This window comes from Rosa chinensis, chromosome 7 (assembly GCF_002994745.2).
Source record: "Rosa chinensis cultivar Old Blush chromosome 7, RchiOBHm-V2, whole genome shotgun sequence".
Lineage (NCBI taxonomy): Eukaryota > Viridiplantae > Streptophyta > Magnoliopsida > Rosales > Rosaceae > Rosa > Rosa chinensis.
In genome coordinates this window covers 17,230,912-17,254,599 of record NC_037094.1, presented here as the reverse complement: position 1 = coordinate 17,254,599, position 23,688 = coordinate 17,230,912, and the positions used below count along the sequence as shown (strand labels likewise).

The 23,688-nt window shown below is 39.6% G+C and overlaps 2 protein-coding genes across 4 annotated transcripts; both read right to left on the bottom strand.

Annotated features, from left to right (window-relative positions):
- Window positions 1–11,361: 11,361 nt before the first annotated feature.
- LOC112179216 (BAG family molecular chaperone regulator 1) lies at window positions 11,362–13,579 on the bottom strand. Of its 3 annotated transcripts, none has more exons than XM_024317564.2 (5): window positions 13,476–13,579; window positions 12,691–12,954; window positions 12,339–12,595; window positions 12,114–12,260; window positions 11,362–12,025 (listed from the first exon to the last, which is right to left on the bottom strand). In XM_024317564.2, the coding sequence occupies exons 2-5, from the start codon at window positions 12,923–12,925 to the stop codon at window positions 11,762–11,764; spliced, it is 903 nt and encodes a 300-aa protein (XP_024173332.1). In that variant the 5' UTR covers window positions 12,926–12,954; window positions 13,476–13,579; the 3' UTR covers window positions 11,362–11,761. The 3 variants fall into 3 exon arrangements, with proteins under 3 accessions (XP_024173332.1, XP_040368059.1, XP_024173331.1); XM_040512125.1 differs by lacking the exon at window positions 13,476–13,579 and adding an exon at window positions 13,341–13,358; XM_024317563.2 differs by lacking the exon at window positions 13,476–13,579 and having other exon boundaries at window positions 12,691–13,325.
- A 2,572-nt stretch (window positions 13,580–16,151) lies between these two features.
- On the bottom strand, window positions 16,152–20,094 carry LOC112179450 (lysophospholipid acyltransferase 1). The gene is made up of 8 exons (XM_024317868.2): window positions 19,696–20,094; window positions 19,004–19,059; window positions 18,539–18,759; window positions 18,032–18,440; window positions 17,551–17,636; window positions 16,943–17,006; window positions 16,735–16,853; window positions 16,152–16,532 (listed from the first exon to the last, which is right to left on the bottom strand). Exons 1-8 carry the CDS (start codon window positions 19,995–19,997, stop codon window positions 16,395–16,397), a joined length of 1,395 nt encoding a protein of 464 aa, XP_024173636.1. The 5' UTR covers window positions 19,998–20,094; the 3' UTR covers window positions 16,152–16,394.
- Window positions 20,095–23,688: the final 3,594 nt, after the last annotated feature.

The following is a 23,688-nucleotide window of genomic DNA, read 5'->3' as shown; positions in this document are numbered from 1 at the left end:
CTTCATTTTGGCGACCCCCTTTTCGAACTCCTCGTCTTTACTTCGAGTTACCAAAGCCAAATCATTTTTTAACATCGCTACCTTGCGATTTCGGTCCTCGAGGATGAGGCTCAGCTGCGTCATTGACTCCATTTGGTCGTTTAGTTCCTTCTCCTTGGATTTTAGCTCTTGGTCGGCTTTCTCAAGGCGTTGTTGCTGCCTGGAATGAAGAGCGTCGAGACTACACAAAAAACGATGAGACGCCATGAGGACCTGCACAAGTGGAGTGGAAGATGGGTCAATACATGCGTATGTGAATGTGTGAATAAAAATCAGAAACAAAGGAAAACGGTACTTACATCAAGCTGAGAGGAACATAGGTCATCATAGAACTCCATAGCGCTCTTGGGAGGCCTACCCGATCTTGGATTCGATGTCGCCAAGGCACCGGCAATGGCTGACGCCTCCAAACCGTTGGAGTCTAAGGACTCTACGGCCGTGACGAAAAAGTTATCACGCTTCTTAAATCTCAATTCCAGAGCAGTGGGAGGAGGCGGTTGCATGGAAGAGGTCGGACCCGACGGAGGTGAAGGGGCCCTCTGGGCACCAAGTTCTGTGCTTGTCGGGGGCGCAAAGGGCCTCGAGGGAGCAACGTCAGTGGTACTATCCCTTAGGGACGTCGAGGAAGGTGAACCCCCACATGGAAAAGAATGCGAAACTAATTGAGTAGGCGGAACACGAGATGGGCCGTCATTAGCAGAGGACTCCACGACCTTTTGCTTCTTTCGAGGTTGAGGAATCATTTGAGGGAGCTCCCTCACGACGAGGAGCGACCTTCCCTCATCAATATCATCGCCCTCAGGGTCATCCTTGAATCCCTCTGAATTCACACCATCCTCATCTTCCTCCACTATTGAAATCTCAGAGCAAGGAACAATTGATTTGAAGGTGTCCTTAACCTCAAGGTATTCGGCAAACAAAGGCTCACTAAGGTCAGATCGATAAAAATGGCTTTCCATCTTCGCAATGGAGAACGCAAAGGCTGGTCCTGACGTTGCACCACCTACGCGGTTTTGATAACGACTGAACAAGGTCGAGGGGTGGCTGGATGTGATACCAAGGAGATTTCCGAGAGTCACGAACTGAGAGGGATACCATCCGCGTCCAATGAGGTGACGCTCCAGCCACTCTAAGCCGCTCGGAGGAATTTTGGCCTTCGCTTGGGAAGGTTTGTAAGCTGCAAGGCGAGTGGTCAAAGTTAGTGCACGGATAAACAATGTCGTGGAAAGGAAATAAGACCTAGGCACTTACCGAGATCATCCGCGAAAGCCTTCGGGGGAAGGAGGTCCAGTTCGAGAGAGCGCCAACCGCCAGTAATCATCAGAGCCCTAAATTTCCACCCATGACAATTGTTGGAAACTACCATGAACGTCTTCATCCTCGGGAAGGGGGTGAAGTTAAAATATCGGAATTTAACAACCCTGGAGCAGTTATAAAGATAAAGGAAGTCGGATAATCCTAGTGAAACTTCCCATTTCTAGCCCATAATCAGGAAGGCCGACAACAGAAGATAGGAATTTGGGGTAAGCTGAAACAGGTGCAATCCAAGCACGGCCCACATAAGTTGGAAAACAGGGTGAATAGGAAATCGAATATACTGCAGCTGCTCGGGGGCTAATATCAGGGCATCTTCGGGGATGTTTCTACCGGTGTAGATGTCCGGATCCACAGGGACCGCCGAAATCTTAACTCCAGGCGGCACGGAAAACGCCTCTGCATACGTCTCCAGGACATGGTTTTCTGGTTGCCAGGGCATGGGTTCAGTAGTTGACGCCACGTTAGTCCTTTGACTTTTTGTTAATTCGGTAGTTTTGCTTCGAGCCATGAGGGCACCAGAGGATGAACCTGCGAAAGCATAGGTGAACAAGTGAAAACCCCAAATAGCGGTGAAATTCTTCTAGCGGTGGACTTAGAAGAGTGAATCCCCCGAACTAGAGAGGTCGTGGTCAACGGGACTAGAGGAAGAAAGGAAGGTCAACAAAAAGAAAAAAGGAAAAATAATAGTAATATATGCCTATAGATACATATATTTATAAATATTATATATATATATAATATATAGCTGTAGGTGGTTAGTGGTTTATATTATATATATATATATAAATATAAATATAAATCATAAGATAAGAAAGTGAAACGAAAGAAAAGAAATAAAAAAGAGGAAACAGAAGACAAAACGAGGAGGAGAAGAGGACATACCTGGACGGGTTCGAGCTTAGGGGCACGGATCAGCGAGGGAGGCTGTAACATCCCGTATCGTCACTTACCCGTTTACTAGTCATTTGGACGGTAAATGACAATTACTTTTACTTTTCACCCTAATTTGGTAGTTTAGTGGCCCTAAAAGTTGACTTTTTGTTCGGGTCAAAATTTGGGAAAATGTTCTTCATGGAAGTCGTAAAGGACGTTAAACCGAGCGCGTGCATATGTGGTACGTAAAAATCGGAGCTCGTATGCGAAAGTTATAAGCGAAAATGTAGAAATTACTATTCATGGTAAGTTATATATATATATGGAAATTTACTGTTGGTAGATTTCTATATTTGGAAACCTACCCAACCGGGTAAGTTCTCGCTTTCTCTCTCCCCGATTCTTTCTCCCCTCTCGGCCGATTTCTTTCCCCTCCGGTTTCTTCCTCCTCCGGCCGACCCAGGACACAATCCGGCCACCCCCAAACTCGGTTTCTTCCCCTTGTCACGTTTGTGGAGGTATTTCACGACGATTTGGCCGGAGAACCTCGATTTGGAGTGGAGGAAGCTACGGTGGCAGTTGGGTACTTTTGCCGATTTCTGGCGACTTCGGCCACCTCCGGTCACCATCTTGCCGTCGAAGCTTGGGTTTTCCACGGAGATCATTTTGCCCCTATCCTCGAATCAAGATTTGAAGTGTAGAGGCAGAATTGAAAACCTAGGGTTCTTGAATTTCTGGGTTTTCTTCACCGGTTGATTTCGACTGTTTAAAGGTATAATTGGAATGTGTTGTAGTTGAAAGAATTAATGGGTGTGCTGAGAAGGTGCTACTGCCAAATTTTGGTGGCCATCAGAGATGGTGGCGGTGGCGGCGGCGCCGCCACTGTGGGCGGCGGTGGCGGCGGCTATGGTAGCTTTTTAATTTCAATTTCTGGCTAGTTAAATTCTATAATTATCATAGAGCTTGTATGTGAAGTTTGGTGAATTTTGGAGAAGCTTGGAATTAATTATGAATTTTTGAAGTTTAGGGTTTCGATTATCGAATTACGAGAATCCGACCGTCGGATGTCTCTCGGTTCTACCTTGGAACCTTTAAATTAACGAATTGGTATTAGTGATATAATTTGGGCTGAATCCGAGGAGAATGGGAGATGTAATTGTAAGGATTTGATTTTAGGAATCGTATTAAATTGTTGAATAATTATTCACGGAATATAATTGTGTACAGGAAGACATACCGAGCTATTGCTCGATGACGGAACACAAATGCGTGATTGTCGGAATAGTACTGTGAGTGGACTTTTGTTTTAAATAGCGATGCATGCATTTATTCTCTTAAAATAATGCTCTAGCGTTTATTTATGTAACTTTTTAAGGAAATGAATTAATTTTCGGAAATTGATTTCGAATTATTTCATGGATTTGCTTTCAATAATGAGTTTCAAAGGTTGGTTTTGATTTATAATATTATTTGTTGAATTTCTTATTCCGAGGTAAAACTTCCGGAATTAAGCATATCCCTAATCACCGAGTTAAGCTCCGGAAAGATATTTAAGATGAGTTTCAATGGAGTTGGATATTCTCAATTGTTTATTGACTATCGGTTTTGGCATCAGGAATGTCTAATTAAGGATTTTGGATTTGTTTGATTTCCGATATTACTTTGATTTATGCGGATTCAGAATTTATACTATATATTTTATATTTATATTAAGCAATTTGAGATTATAATGAGATTTCGACGAAGTAATACTTTATACTTATTTTTATCTTATTTATTTTGAACTTGAAATGATCTTGGCGTGCGGGGTCACGTCTTTGCACACTTGGATTCTTATTTGCGAGATAAGTGGGGAAATTATACAGATTTACTGGCTTTTGACGATCATCTTCCTCACCATACGCGGGTCATGTGAATAGGTCTCCTCCTCACTTACTTTGTGTTTGTAAGTGGCAGTGAGGTAGCTTTCTCCTCCTCACGTGGGTGGTAGTCGAGGTGATATTCTCCTCCTCGCACAATCTATGTGCGAATGGTAGTTGAGGTTATTAGTTCTCCTCCTCGCACAATCTATGTGCGAATGGCAGTCGAGGGTAGGTAGAGCCTGAGGGGCTCCATTCCCGTATGGTGAACTCTCTTCCCCGTATCCTTTTATTGTTGTTTTTGACTAGCGGGCTAGTCCATTTTCCGTTAACCAGTGGAGCTGGTCCTATTTCTCGAGCATTGGAATTTAAATTCTTATTTGTGGTTATTTGTGACTAGCCCATTTCTTGAGAGGAGCTTCTCTTGATTTGTTTTCTAAATCGTTGCATGCATCGAGAGTTTTAAGGAAATAAATGTGGGAAAGTATAAAATCCTTTTGGTTTAAAAAAATTGTTTATTTTGTCCACTCACGCTAACGTTTTTATATACTTTTCCCTGGGCCCTTCGATTTCAAATGCCCAGTTTGCAGGCGAATTGGTTGAGGTCGGGCATACACGAAGTTGAGGCATAGTCAACAGCATAGCTTCCGCGGTTGCCTTTGAGTTAGGTTGTCCTTATTTACCTTTCTATTAGAATTGCTCTGATTACCTATGGGATTTATGTTTTTCAAGTTGAGGTTTGTGTTTTATGAATTGGAGATTGATGTTGAGTTGGGGAGCAGGGTGGCTCCAGAAGTATAAGGATGACTTGATTTAGAAGTGTAAATGCTTTCTACAGGTTTAGGGTAGCCCATTTTAGGGGAAGTTCCGTCAAATTTTTGGTAGGATTTCTTCTAAGGTGGGCCCCGCAGGGCCACCTCGGATTTCAGGGTAAAATTCGGGGCGGGTCCTGTCAGAGGCTGGCCGGCAGGGGAGTCGCCGTCGAAACTCAAGGTCACCGGCGAAGGCCTGGGGCGACGAGGGATTGCTGCACACCAAGGATGGGTCGAACGGAGCTGGGGCCATGGCCGGGTTGCGCTGGAGGTCGGGCAACGAGGAGCTGGATCCGAGCGGCGTAGCGCTGGGGCTGAGGTGGCGGCGCGGCAGCGAGGTGAGGGGGCGCGCGTCTGGAATCGATCCGAGTGCAGGCGAGCCGAGGGGTGCGACGGCACCGATGGCAGAACAAACCCAATTGTTTTGGTTCAAAGCTAAATTTAAGGCTCCATTTATAGGAATTTGATGACAATAACATTGATGCGAAGAGAGCCCAGAAGAATTCTGACCAAATTGAGAAGAATCCGGGGAGAAATCAGACTGCAGGAGAATCCAGATAGCAAGGGAATCCGGATAGCAAGGAAAAAGCTGGACATTTCGATCCGGGTCGGACCAATCGGATCCGGGTCATACTCGATCCGCAAAAAAAAAAAAAAAAAGAGAGAGAGAATTTGTTCGGGCCCGAGGGAGTAAGACCAGATTTGGCCTTACAAGCAGAGTTGGGCCCTGAAATGGTGCAGTAAGGGTTTGGTGTGGATTTAAGGGACCTCATCTTGGTTTCCTTTTCAAGTGGGTGCCCAAAGAAAAAGTTCGGGTGGCCTATTTTCGAAGTTCAAGCTTTAGGAAATTTTCCCTTCGGATGGGTGTCCAAAGAGAAAATTTGGGGGCATTGTGGGGGTGGTCAACAAATTCGACCCTACAATCAAGGCGATTAAAGAGAAATAATAGCAGCAGTAAATGCAACAATTAATGTTGACCGTAAATGTGATGATAAATGCGGCATTCAGTATGGCAATCATGGCTGCCAATAAGTGACGGTTATTACAGAAATGAATATGGCCTTGATGACGGAGTGCCGCTCAAGTCACTGCGACTTGCTGTGCAAGTTTACTTGCAGCCTACACCAAGGTACACCTATAAATAGGTTGCTCGACATCGAGGTAAGGCATCTCATTCCGACGATTTCTACTCCACAATTAAGAAACGTACTGACTTAGGCATCAGAGGGTTTTCTGCAGGTACCCCCCCTTCTCCTCGAGCTGACGGTCAAACTCCAGGTCAACGCTTGAGGGAAGCTTCTCGATTGTTCCCGGTCAGCTCCCGCTCCAGTCCGCATTAATTGTTGGGTCAAACTCATCTACGAAATTTTTCACCTCCAACATTCTCAAAGTATTTTAATTTTTCAAGGTTAAATCTGTCAAAAATTTCAATTTTGACTAACAAAGCCTCTTCTCTTAATAATAGGTACAATAGATAGTCCATGAATTGAACTCAAGACATTTCATTTTATAAAATAAGCACTAATGTCATTCAATCAAATAATACTGAGCTCAGAAATATCTATTTTATAAGCAAAAGAAAAAATACTAAAATTTACTTCTGCCAACGTACGACATCCTCATCGGAAAATTGTTTGTTTTTTTTTTCTTTTTTCTTTTTAATTGGGAAAAATTAGAAAGATATATGAACTACTTTTACTGACGAAATGTAGTCGACACATTTAAAACAAACATATGAACTAATTATGCTAATGAAACATAATTTAAATTTTTTTTTTTGAATAGAAGTTGATTGCATTAGATCAACAGCCAAGGGCTAAAGTCTACAAAGTTTACATAAGCCATCCGGCAGGAAAATCTGAACTACCTATCTAAACCAAAGCAAACTCTTAAAAATCACTGGAACGCTCACATTTAAGCGAGCCTATACAAGAATAGAACAGACCTCGCCTCCTATGGAAAGGAAATCATTCAACTAGCCCTAACTTGCCAATCACGCAAATGTGGTACAAACTAAAAACTAGAAACGTCATAGAAGACTCATAAAAGCTTGTCCCTGCTCACATAGGCTCATACCCAACAGAAATAAATTAGTAAATAACTAAATCCTTCCCTTTCGAGTTGGAGCTCATACCATCGGATATCCTCTTCACTTTCTCCTTCTTGGAGGTTTTTTTCTCTTTCGTTTCCTCACCAAGCGCTACACCTTTCTTCTTTTCTCCATATGGCAGTTTGTTCCTACTACCCACAGGGCGTCCACGCTTCCTCTTTCCACTACCTGAGCCACCTTCCTCCAGCAGAGGAACCAAACCAAGGCTTTCCGGCTCCAAAGTCAGATTACGCTTGCCCACAGCCAAGCTAAGTTTCAGTTTCTTTGGAGATATATTCTCTCCAGCATCAGAGTGACCTCTACGCTTCGTCGTAAGCCTTTCTGGTGTCATGGCAGTTTCTTGCAACTCTCTAACCACCACTTGATGTCGAGGTCTATGCAAGAAGGAACTCAAAGCTGGCTCCGAAGTTGAACTTGGAATAGGAGTCTTGAAAACTAGAGTATGACCACGAGTCAAAACCCTAGCTTGCAACCCCGAATTACCTGCAGCAGATGGCCCTGAACTGGAAGTCCCCGTGTGCAGTTGCAAACCGCCAGCCATCACCGGTGTTGCAGCTGCATGGTGTGCCCCCAAAACAGTCCTCTCTACCCCATCCTCATCTTCCTCCAACGCCGGCCCCGAACAAGGGAGGCCGACATGAGTCACCAAACCACAGGTAGAGCAGCGACCAAACAACTTGTCATATTTAAACTTACACAAGAACTCGACCTCGTCCTCCACCCAGTACCACCGTTTGAAAGGCAGCGGCTTGTTCAGCGGGATGTCTACCCGGATGCGAAGTTTTCCGGCTTTCTTTCCAATCTTGTCTATCTCCTGAAAGTCCCCTAGGGTGTAACCAATCATAGTCATTACCCTTTCTGAAATGAAAGCAGGAGGAATACCTTGGAGAGTTACCCAATATGAAGCCAAGGTCAGAGGGACCTGTTCCACCGGTGTAACTCCATCATAGCAAGCCAGCGCCACCGGAGCATGGTTGTATCCCTATGGAGCGCCCTTCCAAATATGATCTCGATCTGAAGGATCCGACAGCGTGAACAACACCCTATGTCCTTCTGCCTCCTCCACCTGAAGATATCCATTCGTCCGCCATGCATTGTGGAACATCCCTATAAAGGACCGGATCTTAAAATCTCGAGCAGTGAGTAGCTTCCCCACCATAAACACCTCAGATTGTCGTAGACCTTGGCCTTGTGTAGGCCGGAGATCCACCTATTTCTTACCCTCAGCAATAGCAAGCGAGGATTCTAGCCTAGCAGTCATGGCATCAACGGAACTCATGGTTGCGTTGAAAGAAGAAAGCAAAGAAACCCTAACCCTAACCCTTGCAGAGAAAGAGAGACAGCTCTCCTTGAATATTTTTCTTGTATGAAACATAATTTAATTGCTTTATTAAGAAAAATATATGAACCGACAAAAATGGTCGACAAAATATTGTAACGAAAAAAAAAATTAGAAATACTACTTATGGCGTTGACGACGAGACCCAAACCGGAAATCCTTTTGCAACATATAATCAACATGTTTGGGGTTCCTGAAGATTGAGTACCAAAGTAAAAAACCAATTTCACCTCCAAAATTTAGTAGTGGTTTCCCAAATGAACCCATTACACCTTCAAATTTGAATGACAGATACGTTTTGTATCAACTAAAGCCTCACCCTGTTTTCCACTGTTAGTCGAAAACTCTGAGCTCTTTGCCCTTGTGATACATAAAAGGGGAAATTACTGGTCACACCCTGTACTTTGGGTGGCTCGACAGTTCAGTCCCTCACATCTTAATTTTAACAAATAACTCCCTGATTTCTCAAATTTCACACAATTTGGTCCAAAATGACCATTTTACCCCTCACTTCCTCTTTTTTTTAATTTTTTTTTTTTTAATTCTTCTCTCTATTTTTTTTTTTTTTTTTTTTTCTGCTTCTCTCCCCCCACTTCTCAGCTCAGAAAGACGATGTCGTCTTTCCTCTCTCTCTCTCTCTCTCGCCAACTCACCTGAGCCTCCCTCGTCGTCCCGCTGCCAACTTGATGCCAGAAGATCCCAGCGAAGCTGCCACCCGATCTTGCCACACCAACTCAAACCAATCACGGGGCCGTTTGTGACCCAGTCGAGCATAGGATGACTCCGATCTTGCTTGCCTGCGCTGTAGCCAGGCAGCCACCATTGCCCTTCATCGTCAGAATCTTCAAACAAATTAGAAAGCCTCGTCATCACCCTGCATCCTCTTCTTCGACTAGGCTCATTGTCGAACATTAGGTCTCTCTCTCTCTCTCTCTCTCTCGGCTCAGATTGACGGCACTGGAAGATTCAGAGGTTGCGATTAGCCGATTAGCTAGGCAGGAGTCCCCGTGATCCGATTAGCAGCTGGCAAGCTCGATTTCGACACCCTTTCAGTCATGGAGCTTGAGAAAATGGTGGAAGAACAGGACGAAGCTCCCATACTTCGCTCTGATTCCACCACGCTGAAGCTTCCTGTTCATCTGGGCAAGTTTCTATAGAGTTAGAGAAAGAAAGTTTTGATCTTTATTTAGTATAGGTTATGTTAGGTTCATTATGGTGTGGGAATCAATAATGTTGGTTTGGGTTGTTGAAATTAATCTTGTTTTGCTTTCAATTTTGCAGGATTTTAGTGATTTGATTCCTATAGTTAGGAAGTGGGGTTCTTGATTGTGGAGGGAATAGGTGGAATTTGGGGCTATTGAGTAAGGATTCGATGATCAAGATGAAGACGCATGCTGAGGGGAGAGGAAATGGGAGACTCACTGTGCAACAGGTGGTTTTCGAGCTCAAGCAAAAGGTGGTTGTTGATTGGGATACTTCCCAAATAGGTATCGAGGAGCTTGAGAAAATTGCGGAGTGCTTGAACCCATCCATTTCTGTCGTGTATTTTAGATACAGATTTGGAACAAAAGAGTGCTGTTCGAAAGGAATGCATTAGGTTGATGGGTACATTGGTGAGGTATCATGAGGGGCATGTCGGAATGCATTTTGGTAAGATGGTTGCCGAGAGAGAGACAGATAGAGAGAGAAGCAGAAAAAATAACAAAAAAAAAGAGAGAGAAGATTTTTTTTTTTTTTTTTTAAAAAAAAAGAGGAAGTGAGGGGTAAAATGGTCATTTTGGACTAAATTGTGTGAAATTTGAATGTTCAGAGAGTTATTTGTTAAAATTATGATACGAGGGACTGAACTGTCGACGCCCCAAAAGTTGAGGGAGTGACCAGTAATCTCCCCTAAAAGATAGAAAAGCTAGAGGTCTGCCCTCGTGAACATGGTAGACGTCATGTTACAAGATTAAATTGCATTAAGAGGAAGACAGTGAACGAAAAGAAAAAAGGAATATGGGTATTGGTCCCATAGTTTTTTTTTTTTTTTTATGAGAAGAATAGTTTCTTTCTTCTTTAGTCCAAAGCTAATCCACAAAAAAGGACAACAGACCAATGCCTTGGAGAACCTTCTTTCAGTTGCATTGCAAGAGTGCTTTTAGTCATTTGCATATATGGCCCTCATGTGCTTCTTCTCTCTAACAAAGCCAATGATATCCAGTCCACTCATTCATTCATTCAATTTCTCCAAAGATATGACCAATCAAACAATCATAGAGCGGCCACTTTTTTGGCTTTCAGTATCAGTTATCTGGTGCACAAATGATCATTGTCTATAAAGTCCACACAATTACCGTCTGCCATGTGCTAATTATAAGCCACGAGGGCCCTACTCAAATGTTCATGTGTTTTCCAATCAAACAATTCCACAAGTTTTATCTGGGTTTTTCTAAATCTGGTTGCAGCCTGATGTTTAGTATGAAAACTGAAATGGAAATACAGAAGAAAAGGATCATTGCAATGAACAAAGCACTCTTCAAAGGATAGATAACCCTGAAAATGCAAATAATAAGATCAATTTTTTTTTTTTTAAATAACTCTTTCCTCCTACTCTGCATTCTCAAACAAGCCCATAATTGGTCTACACCAAAGAGAAAAAAAAAGGCAAACCTAGTCAGAGGAACCGATAATCTTATTTAAGTTGCTTATTACAACATGTCGGCATTAATTTCCATTATGATCTTATCAAAGCCCTCCAAAGTCAAAACTGCATTTCTTTTGATTTTGTATGATTGATCAGAACTCATAAGGGTATCTATCCCCTTATAGTTTTCTGCAATTCTTTATACTTCAGCAGCAGTTGCAGCCATACAAGAAACAAGAGATCTTCATGTTCCACTTATTTTAATGTCACATCCTTCTCCTTTAACCACAACCAGTAATGCGATATGCTGTTCATGAATAATTAAAAAGATTAGCAGAATGCCTAATGGTCCCAGAGATTCCATTGATTATTTATGGATACAGAAATGGCTATGAACTGGAATTTGGATTATTGGGATTATGGTCCCAATGCAAATAAATAATAATAACAACATCTGATAGAAGAGAAAATAATTATAAGATCTTGTGACTGGATCACATAACAACTTCCTTATTGGTATTAAATAAATCCTAAATAACCCACCCCAATCTCTTCTTTTATGTATCCCCTTATCTTTTTCACTTATCCACCATAAGTTATATACAACTCAGCAAAAAGCCAACTCAAAAAATGATATAAAATAAGATATACATTAACATCATGAGAACCACCTTAACCTTTTCAACAGGAATCCAAGGAGAACAGACACTGATGACCACACCAAGAACAATTCTCATTTGGTTGGACTTAGAAATTTGAGGATGACTTGCTCAAGGAACCTTTGATTTACTCGAAAGTTTCCCATTTAGTTGTAACAACTACTGACTCAGAATGCCTTTGCTGTTGTTGCTGCATCTTTGGTATTGTCCTTACAGAATTTCCCTTTTTTGTCGGCGGTTGCTGTTTCTGCATTGGCCTCAAGTCTCTCGAAATTTGGCCAATTGGGTTATCTTGTTTCTGCAATTGGATTTTAGCCCCATTGCTGCTAGATTTGGAATTCTGGTACTTCAACATATCAAGAATCTCAATGTACTTCTGAACTCTTCTCACCTACAAGTTTATCGATCGAAAAATAATGTATGATATAATAGCAATAATGTCTAAAAATATAGATTTTAAAGAGACTAAAGAACAATACCAGCACTCTTCTCTGCAATTTTAAATCTCCATCTGCAACAATTCCATCAAGTTTAATCAACCTCATCATCAAGAGCTCCGTCAAATTGTCCACATCTTTCTCCACTACTTTCCCACCATTTGAAGCTGTTGCTTCCAAAGTTGTGACCTATTAACTAAGAAATTAGTAAAACTTTCTATCATACATTTTAGCAAAAATTATTTTGATTTAATTCAATCAATTTACCTGGCCTGCAAGCTTGTCAACTTCCAAGTTGATTTCAGCCAAGGCTTTCGAAGACTTCTGAGAATTTGCATTTCTGAGTAACTCTAGGCACCTTTTTTCTCTACTCACAATGTCTTCCACCAACACAATTTTGGATCCATTTTTGACTCTTGCCACATCAAGATACTCTTTGGAATCTCTCTCTTTGTTTTTGTATATCAGTTTCTGATCTTCATGATGCAGTTTAGTTGGTCCTGCCAACATTTTCTTCAACTCTCCTGCAATTCACAAACCACAATCCATAAAAACGAACTACTAATAAATTAAATTATCTCTTTCCTTCCAATCAAACCAAAAAAACATTATGACATACCAAAGCTAGCTTGGGAGCTGATACTAATTTCGTGATACGAAGAACCATACTTGACTCTAACTCTGATTATGGGAATCGAAACAGAAGTTGGATTCGTCTCCCCATTGCGCTTTTGAACCAACATTCCACAAGGCCTGATTTCCAAGTCTGCCAAATCCGTTACTCCCCGGCCATCCGCAGAGCCTTTACTTGCTGGTGAAAACATTTTGTTGATCTTTGACTTCATTGGCTCCATCAATATCCAATCCTAGAGATCTTCTGAGGCTTAAGACAATAAAAAGAACTACTCAAACAAAGAAACCTCGTCAGGAAAAGTTCAGAGAGGGCTTTCTATGTTCCTCCCTTGAATTAGGGGTAACCCCAGATGAGAAGAAAGAACCTTAGGACCCCAAAAAAGCCAGACAAAGGAATCAAAGAAACCCAGTTATGGAAGTGATGGAAAGAAATGGTGTGCGGAAATAAAACTTGGCCTAAGCATCGGATTAGTACACAACAAATTCAGTGACCAAAACTGATCAAGTCACTAAATCAAAGAGTGAAAGAGAAAAAGAAAACTGAGATCTATTCAAAGCGGAAAAGAAAAACCAATGGCCAGGAGAATAATCAGTCTATCTATATAAAGAAACAAATGAAATCAATACCCAGCTTACGTGAAGGAGAGGTTAAAAGAAAAACCTGTGGCTTTTTTTTTTTTCCAGAGGGAAAAAAGTAAAATGAAACTAAAAAGTAGCAACAACAAGAAGCATTTAACATGCAGATAATTGAGCTCTTTTTTAAACATGCACCTTTTTCTTTCCTGAAGACTTGTCTGTTATGTGATATAAACTCACAAATCAAACAGAGGGTCCCTATGAAATGAATGGGGATGTAACCCAACTGAAAAGCCAACATGAAATTATGGAAGAGGAACATGTCAAGGCCAACTCATCACAGAAAAAAAATCCCAGCCAGTTGGCTGCTGTCAGCTTGCTTAGTCTGGTTGGTTCTTTGTGAAATAAACTAGATTTTTACTTGTATGATACAAACAATTAATGCAGGTACATAAAAGTTAAATGCATTTTTTGGAAGAGACACGCATGTAAATTTACAGATTCAGATTACGAATGAGTCACAATCATGCACGTAACGATGTAGTACGGTAAAAGTTATCAATAACTGAGTTTGACATTTGGAAGCTTATTGGTTGGCCTATCAATTCTAGTTTATCATGATAGACTATACAGAAATTAATTATAGAATTCAAAGGTATTATTCTTAGCATTATTTGGTGATACCACAAGGTTTTTCTAAATTACTCCTAATTTGTAGTATTCAGGGTCCTACAGATCCTCCTTGGCGTATAAAAATGCTGATCAAGGATATTCATTTACTATGTCAACATTTGGAAAGCCGTTCATTTCAATCACATTTGAAGAGGAACAAATTTATTGGAGTACGCAATAGCAAATACTGATTGATAACTCATAATTTCATACATTTTTATACCCTTAAATATAAGATTCTAGGCTTAGTTCTTATCACTTTTGAGTCATTTACTTTGTGTTTGTGTTTTGTAGGTTAAATTGGAGAAAAGAAGGATTTGGAGCTTAAAATCAAACGCAGGATTGAAAGGATGCTGGCCATCCTGATCTTCCAGAATTGTCTCTGCTTTGCGTCAACTTCACAGATTAAACTGTACATTCTCAGAAGGAATTAGCAGGCAAGCCTTATACCATTGGAAAGATACGGATATTAGCTTTCTAAGGAATTTTACGGAAGTGGATTCTCATTTTTCTGGAGGAAGTTATGATGATTTAAGTGAACCTAGTTCGGGAAGGCAGATTCTGACGGATTTTCGGAATCTGACTTGTGAAGCCCAAAACCGTTGCTCCTAGTACTTGAATGGAACAAGGCTGAACGTGTTTGACATATTTGGAGTAATTTCTTGCATTGACTTTAATAACCCTGCGTTCCTTTGGAGAGAAGAAAGCTATTCCAAGTTGGACTAGAAAACCGAAGAAGCCCAAGTCAAGTAGGATTGAAAAAGAGACATATTCTGCAGAAAACCTAGCACGTTTGGAGAGACAGAATACACAGCATATTCGGCAGAGAACAAGGAGAAGAGAGAGCTCTCACCATCGCTGGACCCGAAGTCCTCAATTCTTCCATTGTTTGTTTCATGTTTTCTTTGATTCTAGTCATGTTTTTCATGGTTATGGACTGCTAAATTCCTAAGCTAGGGCTGAGATGAAGCCCCTAGTATGACTATTCTCTTTATTTAGTTGGTTTGCTATTGAATTTCTGGATTTCTATATTAAATTCTTAATCACCGGTTCAATAGAACTTTTATTCAAAATCTTTGCTCGGGATCAATAAGACCTAGGTTTTGTTTATGAGTTATTTGGTTGGAAAATATGATGCTTGATCAATGAGTAGATGTTTTCTAGGGTGCCAAAAGATAATTTAATCTTGTGATTTAAGAGTTGTGAATTAAGAATACAAGTGCTTGATCATAGTCGATATTCTTGTTTGCATGATTCCCTAGTTCTTTTGTGCTTAATGGAGTTGAACATGTTTGCTTGAACCTGATCATTAAGTGGAGTAAATTATAGTTTGGCTACTTGAGTTCTATACATGATCAATAAGTTGGAATTCATAAGTTAGAAGAACTTTGGCATATGTCTGGGATCAATAAGGCTTATGTACGGAAATCTTTAGCATGAAATTTAGAGAATTCAATGGTTATCAACTAGAGAATAGGATAGAAGTATTAGGTGGTGGATTCAATGCTTTAGCATCTTCATAATCTGTTCTTTAACTTAAAGAAATCTCATTGCTCATTCTTGTTTTTAATTTCAGTTTTCCTTTCTTTAATTTTCTGTTTACAACTCAATCATCATAAAAATCAGTTTGTTTCACTTAAGTATAGCACACTTGTCATTGCAAAATTGTTTCAATCAGTCCTTGAGGGAATGACCTCGTGCTTGCACATCTATCCTACAATTGAATCGTGCACTTGCGAGTATTAAATTAAAATTGACAACACTGATCGCTCCCATTCTGTGATGGCTTGGCAAAACTCATTGGCTTCTTTCAGCAACTCATGCTTTTCATTTTGGTAGTATAGGATCCGGGTCAGCAACTCATGCTTTGTAAATTTCTTTTTTTTGCCAATCTAAAGAAAATAAAAAGTTTTTCTAAATTAGAAAATAAGCACAATTAAGTTGATGTTTGGACCAAAATGAAGCACATAAGAGACAACTTGGTATTCTCAATTTGTCACTGAAAAACTTTATTTCCCAAAAAATAAGAAAAGAACTTTATTTCCTTTTGCGCATGCTTGGACAGCTAATATAGACCCATTTTTCATTTTCTTGCTGAACCGGTAGAATTGAGTTCGGGACTTCGGGGCCTCCGGCCCTGATACGTTTAGAGGCAACTCAGGCAAGTCATCCCTTTTTTATAACTGAGAGTTATAGTACTGACTGTTAAGACTTGAGCATGATTTCATAGAATTGCAAGGTTTATGATGTGAAAATGGACCAAATATGCGCTGCTCGTATGACTCAAAGAATTTGAAGTCATAGGTGAACAGGCTCAACATTTTCACGCATCACAACAGATGTTACAATCAATGGAAAACAGAGTGATGAAGTAAATTTGGAAAAGCAGCGGTCTTCTTGTCTCGTTCCAAGGAGTAGAAAATGTTGTTGCTGCTAACAAACTCATTCTTCCTTCCGAACCTTCTTAACAGGCCTTGCAGGCTTGATTATTTTACCAAGCAAGATCAATACAAAAGGCAGAACGGTTCCAATGTAATAAACACTCCCGTATGAGGCAAGTGTTTCACGGAGGCTCAGTACCTGTAACAGGCAAGCAGATGCATGAGGAAACTTAAAAGCATCAGAAAATGGCATTCTTCATTCATGTACATGTGCATCTGAATGGAATGTGTCCACGTGCAATGGCATGTGTATAAGTAGGGTGTCGAATGGCATATGTTCATGTACATGCATGCATGTAAGGACTTGGAGTGAGAGTGAGAGTGAAAGAGAGAGTACTGACAATAAATCCAACACATGAGTAGTTCAGAACTAAAACAGTGTAAGCGAAGTTCAGGAACACCAGAATGTTCTTAACAACATCCATTCCTTGAGGTACAGATTGCTGCCATCTGTAAATCACTGTTTGCAAAAAAAAAAAAGTTGAAAAGGATACTGTTAATTATCTTAACAAAGCAATAATTTGACAATAAAGGCGGCGAGATCAATACCTCTTGAACCAGCAATCATCAATGCTGACTGAACAAAGAATATGATGTACCCAGGATACAGTCCCTACAATTGTTCAAAGAGGAATCAATATGATGCAGAAATTTAAAATTTAAAACAAGAAAAGAAAAGAAAAATTGATGCAAGACAAAAGGTAAATAAATAAATAAGCTGACTAAATAATCTAAGACACTTTAAGGAGTTATGAGCATAAAATTTTTGGAACTTGGCTGGACAACACTGAATGGTTGTGAGTCAGGATTGTGATGTTACCGACTGTGCATACAAATTAGTGAAATTACTGTGGTCTTGATGATACCTCCAAAAAACTCCATTGTCAGCTTGTCGCTGTTGCAATGGTCAAAGCTACATCCCATTTTATAGAATGAGTGCTAAAAAGTCATTCAAGGGAAAATGCAAAACTAGGAATGCATTTTTTAGAGGAAGTACAAGTTGAAAAATTTGGCATAATATCTGCTAAAATTTGTGTTGCTTTTTATCGTACATAATGCCATAATTGCCTCGAGAATCAAATTATAAACAGGGACTAAAGTCAGCAAAATATAAACACACACATGCAATCAGAATGAGGCTAAGACATTATACTCACATGCCAAACAGCACTAACAGTCTGTGTAGCTAGTAACTGGAAGAAACCAGCCTTCTTCCCGGGCTTAACAAGCCTTTCATAAACATCTGCAGAAAAATGCTGTATCAGATAATGCAACCACTATAAACAGACATCTCTTGCTTCATAAGTTATACACTAATCATTTTCAGATGATATATTAAGATACACTACAATGTCTCTAATACAGCGGGGAAAAAAAAAGATCAGCAATACATTCAGTAGGCGCAAAACAGAAAAAACAGATGACCAATTACGCAGTTCAAGGATCAATGATCTTCTACCTGGTGAAAGTGTCAACTACTTATAGTTCCAAATTCAATTTTTAACCAGGCGCAATTATTCATAGAAAGCTTTTCTAATAGTTCATAACACATACTTGCATATAAATATTTGATTTTACTGACCAAAGCAAAACTTAGGAAATAGAAGCTTGAAACCCTAAGTGAAGAAAGATGCTCACAGTGACGAAGCCAGGTGCTGACTTGTATGTTCCAAACAAGTGGCAACTGAACCGCACTCTTTGCAAACTCAACGCCTAGAATATCAACATTTTTTGCACGGTCCCATTTTGGCTTTGGTGGTGAGGAGTCTGTCCAGCCACTGAAACCTAGACCAGAAAGAATAATGGAGGCCTCTGAAATTGACCAGATGAAATAATATTTCCACCGTGCTGTAAATCCTGACATATACTGGTAGCTCAGTCGTTTCCAGAAACCCCATTCTTGGTATATGGGCTCGGTAAATCTTGTCAAAGGAAATTGGGGAACCAAATACAAATACAATGCCATGCAGAATGCAGCTTGGAGAAGAGCTCGAACTGCTGCTCCAAATGGTGATGGAGACAGTCCTTTCTCCGAGGGGCTCCAAATCTGTTGATATTTAACACAAGTCAACAACTTAAAAGTGTTGATCTCAAGAGTACAATACTAAAGAAAGAAGAAACAAATTTGAAACATATACAGCATACCCCCTTGCTTTCAGTACAGTCGAGATAATCCTTCATCTCATAAACTGGGCCGGCAAAGTGACTACCACAGGAGAGACAGTAACCAAAGTACTCAATTAATGAGGGCAACTTAATCAACCGATTCTTCTTCTGAGCCTCACGTAGCCCTTCCTCTTTCAATATCCCATCATTGTAATTTATTGCACATGAGATGACTTTCAGTGTTAACACCATTAAGGCTCCTAAATATGACAAATAATTCAAACTTAGCTTATGAACAAGATAAAGACTAGTACGTTCCAGGAATGTTTTCAATTCATTAGAAGAAACCCAACAAATTAGTAACAAGAATAAAAGGAAGTCATCATTGATTAACACATAACTACTAATTTCCTAGTCGGAGAATGACAATCATCGCAACTCAATAAAGATCATAACATAAAGGGGAAATGCAAGTTGGCTAGAAATGCTGGATACTGTGCTTACCAGTTGCATCAATTCCTCCTTCCTTCCATGCATCCCCACTCATGTAATACATGTGGCTACACACATACAGACAGACGTATAAACGATTAAAAACTCTGGAAAAAAAAAAAAAAAGGAACTTTCCATAACTCGCTGGTGCATATATAAAGACTCATATAGATAAAGTATTATCACTTCAAGACCATTTCGCAATAACAAAACATCGTTACTAGCATCAACGAAGAGCACCAAATACTTAACCCCACACATGGTTTGCGCCGCAGCATGAACAGTGAAAATGCATATTCAAAATCAAACAAGAGTTCAAAACAGGAGATTATACTCCCTAGAAAACGATCAAAATGCAGTATTATGAGCCAAAACCAGACTTATAAAACTTGACCTCAGAACAGTCACCGACTTGGCTAAAGCATAAAGCAATCATTGCATCAATTGAATTCAAGTGCATTGCCAGTTAAACAACACACACACACTATCAATACTGAAACCCCAAATCCGACACTAATTGCTCATAACAACACACCAATCAGAACATTTAACTGTTCACGCTGCTGTCAAATTCAAACAATGCAATTTTTAACCGCAGTAATTAAAACTTATCCCATCACAATCCTTGGGTAAAAACAACATTACATTCTCATTCGGATTACAAAATTTGTCGAATTCACAAATCGAGATCAAACATTACATACCAGCCGATGAGGTAGCCGAAGCCGAGGAGAAAGGTAATGACGCCACAGTGGGCCCGGAAGAAGAGCATGGAGGCGTAGCCGAGTGACATTGGGACTAAGAAATGGAGATTGGAGGAGAAGCCGAAGGAGAGGTAGGAGAGTATGGCCCCCGAAGCGGCGGCGTAGATGTGCTTGGCCAGTGGGCCCGGGACGAACCGCCAGAGGACGCTGACGGGGATGGTGGCGACGTAGCAGAGGAGGAACCGGAGCACCGGGACCGAGACGCCGATCGACGTGGCCATGGATTCCATCTCCAGGCCCATTCCGGCTGGGGCTGTTCTGGTTTGAGAGAGAGAGAGAGGTCTGCGTCTGCGGAGGAGGACGAATTCAGAGGAGAGAGTTGAACAATCAGAATTCCGAAATCCTGTGTACTTGAGTTTTTGGGATAGTTTTTTTTTTTTTTTTTTTTTTTTGACTTTGTTTGAGATGGAATGACGGAAATGCCCCTGGACGGCACGCTGGCCCCTCAAGTTTGTTGTACCCGTGGTTGTTGGGGGGTTCGTTAGTTACACTCCCTAGCTGCCGTCTCTGCGTCACTGACTCATTGGATAGGACAGTAATTTTGGGCACTGTCTCTTTCTTGAAGTCATCGAAATCAGCCCATCATTCTGGGAAATGAGTGTGCTGTGTGCGTTCGTATATTCTTATCTTGCATTGAAATTTCGGGACCGAGAAATCGTGCCCATTGAGCACATTAGAAATCCTGCATCTAAAGGTTTTTTTAATTTTATAGTTTTAATGTAAATTCTTCTATCTAAAGCTTTTTTAATTTTATAATTTTATTGTAAATTCTTCTATGCACCGACAGTGTAAGTGATACAGCACCTATTAAATGATGTCAGGCTCCGTTTGGGATTGCTACGCTTTAAAAAAAAAATTCAATTTTTGTTCTAAATTTTAGATTTTATTGTGTTTGGTAAATAAATTAAAAGTAGCTTTAATTAAAAGTTATAGGTCACTGACAGCAGATTTTAGAAGCAGCCTAGAGGTTGCTTTTAGAAGCTGCTATGGATCAAAACACACTCTGCAGTTGTTTTATGTACTGACAGCACTTTTAAAAATATTATTTACCAAACACGAAACTGTTTTAATTCACAGCTGATTATTCTCACAACACAGCAACAATAATTTTTTTTTGAAAAGTCACAGCAATTCCAAACTAGCCCTCAATTCTCCCCCTAGTTTCAATAATCAGAAATATTATAAAACTTTTATTTCCAAAATTTACAGGGGGAATAATAACACTTTTATTTCCATATTAGTACAATACCATAATGTCTCAACAAGAAAATGGAAGGTAGCTCACGCCGAAAGTAATTTCTGTTCTGCATTTATGTTCAACTGGGTTCCAGTGGTTCAACCATAAATCAAGATGCAGCTCAATGTTACCTAATGAGTTTTTCATTTTTTTTTTTTTAGAGCTATATAAAGAGTTTTTCGTTTGTAGGCTTTGACCTAGCTCACTCAATAGATGTAACTTCTTAGTTTCAAGTTTAAATCAGGAAGCCCTCCGTTTATTTCAAAGTAACATTGTAACCAAATCGGATATTATTACAGTATGTTAAGTATCCAAATGATGTATACAATGCAAGAGTTTTGAACCCGTAAAACAATACATCAATGAGGGTGTTAGTTACTAAGCATTTGTGTATTTAACCATTCTCAATTACTAAGTTGTTTAACAAAAAATTATCTGATTGTTCTACATCACCTACATATATCAAGAATTATCATGAAAAGAATATACTATAGTGATACATTTGATGCAAAGCGTGTCAAATTTTTAACTAGTAAAACACACACACGCAAATATATACATACACACACACACAAAAAAGTGCGATTAAAATCTAACTTGTTTTATTTTATTCAGCTTGGTTAATCCACCAACTCATTCTTGAATCATCTTCTCTCTCTCTCTCACTTTAGAAGACTTTCAAACCCACAAGAAACCCCAAACATTTGCTTTCATATAGCTAGGAGCTGCAGTGGTGGGAGGCGATGGGAATTGGAGGAATCAAAGACCATATGAGATTATCTATGATTTAAACATCTCTGAGACTCTTCTAGATCGAATCCGCTTCTAGATTGAAAAAGAATATGATTTAAGAGCAAATTTTAGAAGTTGAATTGTGATCGGTCTGCACTTTTGCATTTTCCGGACGCCCTCTTCTTTACACCCCCACTCCCTGCATGTGTGTGTAGAGAGATTGAGAGAAAGAGAGTAAAAAAGGTGGTGAATAATCAAATAAACTAAAGGGAGTGAAATTTACATTTCTTATTTTACAATTCACCGTCATATTTTTTTTAGTAACTAAAAGTTTGTCTTTATTAATTTAAATTTCATTTTTTATAAGAATTTCAACTAAAAAAAACTGATGAACGTAGATAGCAAATTATGAGTGTAAATTTCATTCTCATAAATCAAAGTTCGTGGAATTATGCAAAGCGATTGAGCTAATCGATGTGTCACCTAGTTAGCCTCTCCATAAATGTATGAAAAGACAAACATGAAAGCGCCTGCCAATGTTCTCATAACTAGGATCTAAACGTGCCCAAAAGAGTTGGTGGAACCGTGGAAGACTGGAAGTTAATGCCTGAACCATATTAAAGTAATGTTTCAGCTTTGATGTATCTCATACCCTGCCCTGCTTAATAGCAAACTGACTAGCCAGCCTCCACCTGTCCTAGATCATGAAAATAATGATCAGTCAAGGGCCCCCACTTGTATTGGGCTAAAATTTATTTTCGTTCAATTTATCTAATTCTTAAACATCAAATTTCATGCAAATCAATTCTTGTGAGTCACTCTAGTTTTTAGGCAAAAACATTTTATAGACAGTTCTCATGTTTTGCACTTAACAAACTGTTTGCACATTTGTTTTTTTTTCAAAACATGTTACAATAGGAAGCTTCTACTCATACATCTCATATTAGCATTTAGACCTCCCAGCTTTTTTGAAACTTTAAAAATCTTACTTTGTCTTTAAATCCAAAAAAAAAATCTCAAATATCATTCGCTTCCAATACCAACGATTAGACGCCTCTATCAAAAACCCTACACACGTTCCCATCTCTCTCTCTCTCTCTCTCTCTCTCTCTCTCTCTCTCTCTCTCTCTCTCTCTCTCTCTCTCTCTTGTAAAACCATAACTTCATGCTCACAACATATGCACATCAACTCGACAACAATCATAAAATGATCAAGACTTACCTCCAGCAATTACTGGCATGAATTCCATCTCTGCAACTGCACAATAATGATCACTTGAAGATGGCCTTCTGTTACTTACCAACTTGTTTCTCAATGGACAGAACAATATGCAAAACGTGGTGGTAACAAGGACCAAGTTCATCTATTTATATAGGATAGTTAACCCTTAGATTCCTTCCATTAATGTAATTCTTAAGGGACAAGTCTCCTAATTAGAATCCTAATGTATCACAATCTTGTAGTCTTTCTTGTAGACTAAGCAATGGATTACTATCCTTAATGAATTGATACACTGCTTCATTAAGTTAGTAGTATTGATTTACAGCTTGTATCCATGTTAAACTAGGATTGATATTAAGCTAATCATCATATACATTATGACAGCATGTGACAAGTCCATACTTGATTCTAACAATCTCCCCCTTGGACTGACACATGCTATACTTGATGATTTGCACCAGAAAATATCAAAACTAATTTAACTTACCAAAGTGTGCGCCATATAACAAACTTGAATCAAAAAATTCATTCCAACATGGTCAGATCACAGTTACTTATGCAGAGCAAGAAACAATATACATTTTAACAAAAATGCAGAATTTCAAAACCACAAACACAAGCTTTTGCAATCCACATATGTCCAACCAGAAGTGATACAATATATGTTAATGTGTACCAACAAGTAAACATATATTAGGTCCTACTTTATGTTTCTAAAAAAGAAACTCAAGCAAATTTACTA